This window comes from Triticum dicoccoides, chromosome 4A (genome assembly GCF_002162155.2).
Source record: "Triticum dicoccoides isolate Atlit2015 ecotype Zavitan chromosome 4A, WEW_v2.0, whole genome shotgun sequence".
Taxonomy (NCBI): Eukaryota; Viridiplantae; Streptophyta; class Magnoliopsida; order Poales; family Poaceae; genus Triticum; species Triticum dicoccoides.
Window position 1 is genome coordinate 191,988,767 of NC_041386.1, and position 6,088 is coordinate 191,994,854.

A 6,088-nucleotide genomic window follows, 5' to 3' on the forward strand; every position below is an offset into this window, starting at 1 on the left:
TAACTGAATGCCCATGACCACTCTGTAGTAATCTAGAAAAGTTTGAGCTTATTTGGACAACATAATTAGAAGTTAATGGCAATTTTGCGGGAGTAGTCTAAATTTTGGTTTAAATTTTGTTTATTTTAGAAACATCTTGAAAGATTTCGGTAAATACTTCACGTTTCCAATACTAAGGGCTCCTTTGATTCAATGGAATTTTATAGGATTTCTGAAGAATTGAAATCCTTGGGATTTTTTTCCTATGTTGGTCATTTGATTCATAGGATTGAATCCCATATGAATTTATCCTATGGAATCTTTTGTATTACATTTCATAGAAAATCTAACATCCACCCCAACCTCTTTTTACGATTCCTTTGTTTTTTCCGTGCCATCAAACACTCATTGTTAATCCTATAGGATTCAAGTGGGCATGCCATTCCAACCCTATACTTTTTCTATTCCTACGTTTTCAAAATACTACGAATCAAAGAGACCCTAACTTGGGAAACTTGAGATTGTTTGGGCAATAGGATTAGGAAATTATGATTATTTTGTGAAACAGATATAAATTTTGGTTCAAAATTTTAGTACTTTTTTTGCACGGTAGTACATTTTTCTTGGAGTAAAAATAGCCAGGCTTTATTAATCAGTCACAATATTCATGGGAATTACCAGGACGTCGTGGGGTATATCTTCCTGCTGGAAGAAGAGTACCTTGCCTAGCTATTTTATGGGCTTCATAATTGTTAGCTCAAAACTCATGAACGAAATTACAAGAAGCAAAAGAAAATTTCTTCCGGTGAATCTTCCTAATAATTCCTTCATGCGATTCACCGACACCCTCCCGGATGCCTTTGATCACCTCTTGACAATCTGATGCTATGTTGAGGTAGCTGCACGGTAATACGTGCCTTATTTATATCATAAAGATTCAGGTATGCTCATCCACCATTCCACGGTATGAAGATACATATTTTTTTATTTTTTTTAAACAACACGCGGGCTGTTTGGCCCGAGGTGGGACGAGGCACATTTTCGTGTTTTGATCTTTTTCTGAAACCTATTCGAGATTTGACCCTAGTTTAAATTTTTTTCGAGATCTGACCTTTTGCTACCGCCAGGGACTTTGACGGTAGGAAACATAGCTACCGCCAACCGGGCTGGCGATAGCCTACACAACCCTATCGCCAAGGTGCTTGTCGGTAGGCATGAGCACACACTGTGTTCAATACTTAAGAGGTTTTTGGCAGTAGGGCATGCAACCCTACCGCCAGGGACCTTAGCAGTAGGCTATTATACCGTACCGTCATGGTCCATGGCAGTAGTAAAAGGATCAGATCTTAAAAAAAAATTAAACTAGGATCAAATTTCAAATAGGTTTCAGAAAAGGCACAAAACACGAAATTTAGCCGACACAAAAATTAAACTAGGATCAAATTTCAAATAGGTTTCAGAGTAGCAGCGAGTGGACTGGAGTGGTCCATCTGGAGATCCGAGACACCAATCGCAGCGGCTCGCCCACACTATTATCCGCGTAAGCAGACATCTCATCCCAAATCCCGATTTCTCATCCCACCCCCATCTGCTTCGACTCCCCCCGGAGCCGAGGTCGTCGCCTTCCCACTCCGCGGCTCGCCCCACCAGCCCCAATGGCGACCGCCTGCCCGCCCCTCTCGCTGCCGTCCACTTCCCTCCTCCGCAAGACAACCCGCGCCGGCCCCGCCCGCCAGCCGCTCCCCTCCGTCCGCTGCAGCGCCGTCGGAGGTTAGCTGCCCCCTCCTCTGCTCACCAATTCGGCGGTTTGGCACAAGATTTTTATGGGAGATGTAAGCGTGTAGGGTTTATTTTGACTGGGGGTGTTTCAGAGGCTGTCGCGGAGGCGGCTGTGGCCGGGACGGCGGAGGAACCGCTGCTGGTGAGCGCAATCAAGGGGAAGAAGGTGGAGAGGCCGCCTGTCTGGCTCATGAGGCAGGCCGGGAGGTACATGAAGGCAGGTTCACTCTGAATAACAACATGATCTGAAACACCACTTATTCTCTTCACAAGCATTTCCCAATTAGCACTCAGGCCTGCAATTATATTAGAGAAATAAAAGTCGAGATCAGTTAGAGAAAGAGAGTCAATAAGATGCAACTGGACAGAGCGAATTTAAATTACTTGAAGTTATTATGGTTTCAGTTAAAATTGAGCCTGAGAAATTCATAGAACTATAGCAAGATAAGACATGGTTGTAAACTAGATTACTAAATGCTCCTAGTATAATAGGGCGTGAGAGATCTGGACTAGGTAAGGTAACCATAGGCTGGCATAACTATCTGCACAATGTAGAACTAGTGACCATTCCTGGTGTATCCTATTTTCAAATCCACCAGAACGATTTTATTTACAGTTCTGTTCATAAAAGACAGAGCAAGTTGTTGGACAGCAGAATGTATTTTGTTGGACCGCATGGTTGTTACCACTAGAGAGACAGTGAGCTAGGCTGTTTCTTGTTTGAATAATGACTCTTTTCGTTGGGCTGTTTTTCTTCTGTACCAAGAAAAGAGAGCCCTTCTTTCCTTAACATGTTGGCATTTTGATTTTTGTAACAGAGCTATCAAAATCTCTGCGAGAAATATCCTTTGTTCCGTGAAAGATCAGAAAATGTTGACCTTGTTGTTGAGATCTCTCTGCAGCCATGGAAGGTTTTCAAGCCTGATGGAGTAAGCCGTGGACTTTGGCCCTTTCTGTATGTTTTTTCAAATTTCTCTTTTGCAAGTCTCAAAGGCTTACATGACTCGAGATGTTGCCAGTATCTGATGTTCAATTATTGACGCAGTTTCTTGTTTGTTTTTTGTCATTTGCCTTTCCTAGGTTATCTTGTTCTCAGATATCCTTACTCCACTTCCTGGGATGAATATACCTTTTGACATTGTGAAAGGAAAAGGTCCAGTGATATATGATCCCTTAAGAACAGCAGCGGCTGTGAACGAAGTCAGGGAATTCGTTCCAGAGGAGTGGGTCCCTTATGTAGGACATGCTTTAAATTTGCTGCGAGGAGAGGTTAGTATACTCTTCAGAGATCAGGCATGGGAATTTGAAATAGGTGTTTCTTTCAAATGCATTCTCGGATACTCGGACAGCAACATGTAATTTTACACTTTTATGGTCCGTCTACACCTTCCTTCTTCAAAGTGTGACATTCTAATAGATCAATTATCAAGTTACTAACTAGCTGTATCAACTTCTCAATGTTGCATTACTTGGAGCTTTTCAGAGTCATGACAATATTGTAGATAAGTTGAATCATGATAGTGTAATCACTGAATCTGAGAAGCTCACGTGCATGCTTTTGCACGGGTTTCATGGCTTCATTGCAACTCCACATTTTAGACGCTATAACATTATCTGATAATTAAGTTACCCATTGTACCTCTACTTGGTCAGCCTCAATCCGTAAACAACTTTTAGATACTTTAGGTACATTCTGTACTTTCGGAGACTTGCCTACCGAGAGTCTTTAGGCTATAGAGTGTCATCTTCTCCATGGCAATAGGCTTCTTCTGTATTTTTATACTCCCCCCGTTTTTTTTATACAAGGCCACTTAATATTTATATGTCTAACTTTGACCATTAATTTTACCAACAAAATGTGAGTTATATGCCATAAAAAGTATGTCATTGGATGAATGGATGCACATTTCAAAGAATTTTCTGATATATTTTTTATGACATATAACCCATATTTTGTTTTTACCAAAATTATAAGTCAAAGTTTGACACGAAAAACAAAGTGGCCTTGTATACAAAAACGGAGGGAGTACCATTACTTTCTGAATCTGTACAATTGCACAATCACACATCCAGTAATGGGTAAGAATGTTATTTGTCATGACAAGTGCTCGATATCGCAATGGTTTTTTAAATAACATTTTCATTATAATTCAGTTAGATTATTTATTAACGACACAATTTTGGAGCTGTAACTATCATGGTAATTATTATAATTGGAACAGTTTCAATATTTATTGACTGTTTAAACTAATAGAATATGTTCCTTAAAGAGTGTGAGGCTATGCGTGCTTGTCTCTGCTGTTGTTTTAGCAGTAACAATCATTTTAACAGGGGGATTCCACTGTTTTCTTCTCAGGTTAAGAATGAAGCTGCTGTGCTTGGTTTTGTTGGAGCCCCCTTTACCTTGGCATCTTATTGCGTGGAGGGAGGTTCATCCAAGAATTTCTCGAAGATTAAGAGAATGGCCTTCGCAGAACCAGCGGTATTGCAAACAATCCTAGTTCTAATCAATATTTTGCACAACGCATTTTCTTCCTTCGGAGGCAATTTATTATTTCTTCCTTCGAAACTATCCCAGTGCCTAATAGGTTGAAACTTGCTGATAGTGCCTTTTTTAGTCGACTTACTGATAGTGCTATGCTGTTAGCAATCTCGTAATATTTTAGTTGACTTATATAATTATATGGCAAAGCACTGCAAATCACAGCATTATATTTTATTAGCATGGGTCATATGGAAAATCTGTTGTCATTATTCATTAATCTTATTTATTGTTCAGTGAATGAAATCAGAGATATGCAGTTGGATTATGTTCCCTTTCCTTCTAACCTTCTCTGATGTCGTGCGCTCTTGTGAAAATAATATTGACCTTGATCGCTGCTCTCTGTTTCTTGTAGATTCTACATAATTTGCTACAGAAGTTTACAACTTCCATGGCTAGCTACATTAAATACCAAGCTGACAATGGCGCCCAGGCTGTCCAAATTTTTGACTCGTGGGCTACAGAACTCAGTCCAGTTGATTTTGAGGAATTCAGCTTGCCATATCTTAAGCAAATCGTGGATTCTGTTAAGGAAACACATCCTGACTTACCTCTGATATTATATGCAAGCGGATCTGGTGGATTGCTGGAAAGGCTTCCGTTGACAGGTGTTGATGTTGTTAGTTTGGACTGGACGGTTGATATGGCCGAGGGTAGGAAACGATTGGGATCCAACATAGCAGTTCAAGGAAATGTGGACCCTGGTGTTCTTTTTGGATCCAAAGAGTTCATAACCAAGCGGATTTACGACACCGTGCAGAAGGCTGGTAGTGAAGGACATGTGTTGAACCTTGGTCATGGCATTAAGGTGGGGACTCCCGAGGAAAATGTTGCCCATTTCTTTGAGGTCGCAAAGGGGATCAGATACTGAAAGACCTTGGTTGTTGAATTTGTTCCTTTCTCCCAGCCGGCAGAAATTGTAGATTCCACTGCTTGAGGATAGATGCAGGAAGCCACATGTCTAGCATAGGATACCTGACGAACACATCCTTTTGTGATTGCTTATGTGTTCTGCATTTCGGTTTCCATTTCATTGTAATACTGTAAGCACATACTAATTGGGGGTGTAAGAAAGTGTCTACTTGTTTATATCATGTATACTACTTGAATCTTATCCACCTAGTCGAGAATATCGATTTATATTTGTATGAAAATAATACTGTGGTCAAAATATGTAAGCTGTAAGTTGGATTTATTTTTCTGATACCGTTCTTAAGCCTAACTTTGTGTTGAGCTCACTAAATACCTGATTATGGTTTATACTCCCTCTGGTCCTTTTTATCTATACCAATCTAAAAAGACTCAGTGAGGAAGATCCAACACACCTCGACCATCCATTAGCATTAATCCGACGGTCCTTATTGTCTTAATGGTGAGCAACTAAACATGTTTAGTGCTAAACGTGTTTACTGCTAATCAACCCTTTCTCTCCCCGATCACCTTCCTTACGTACCCTTTCACACGAAAGGAAACTGTCACAACAAAGCGCCGTGCGATCCCCCTCCTTACGTACCCTTTCACACGAAAGGAAACTGGCACAGCGAACCTTCGTGTGATCCCCTTCCTTACGTACCCTTTCACATGAAAGGAAACTGCCACAGCGAACAGCCCACAACGCCGCCCCGTCGTCTCGCTTCAGCGACACACGCCGCCCCATCGCCTCGACCCGCAACACCTTCAAGGACACCGCCCCTCACATCTCCGTGCCGCCTCTACCCATCGCCTTTGTGTGGCCTCGGCCGTAGCGACGCCATCGCAACTTCAAGGACGCCGGTTGTCGGGGACGCC

General features: G+C 41.5%; 1 protein-coding gene across 1 annotated transcript; it reads left to right on the forward strand.

Annotated features, from left to right (window-relative positions):
* Nucleotides 1-1,537: 1,537 nt before the first annotated feature.
* On the forward strand, nt 1,538-5,501 carry LOC119285624 (uroporphyrinogen decarboxylase-like). Its single transcript, XM_037564957.1, has 6 exons — nt 1,538-1,749; nt 1,851-1,975; nt 2,577-2,687; nt 2,839-3,027; nt 4,115-4,240; nt 4,656-5,501. Exons 1-6 carry the CDS (start codon nt 1,635-1,637, stop codon nt 5,169-5,171), a joined length of 1,182 nt encoding a protein of 393 aa, XP_037420854.1. The 5' UTR covers nt 1,538-1,634; the 3' UTR covers nt 5,172-5,501.
* The last annotated feature ends 587 nt before the right edge of the window (nt 5,502-6,088 follow it).

Excerpts from the sequence above, each read along its gene's own strand:
- LOC119285624 (XM_037564957.1), top strand. The coding sequence starts at position 1,635 with ATGGCGACCGCCTGCCCGCCCCTCTCGCTGCCGTCCACTTCCCTCCTC. Across the intron at positions 2,688-2,838 it reads AGGTTTTCAAGCCTGATGGA|GTTATCTTGTTCTCAGATAT; the intron begins GTAAGCCGTGGA and ends TGCCTTTCCTAG. Across the intron at positions 3,028-4,114 it reads TAAATTTGCTGCGAGGAGAG|GTTAAGAATGAAGCTGCTGT; the intron begins GTTAGTATACTC and ends TTTTCTTCTCAG.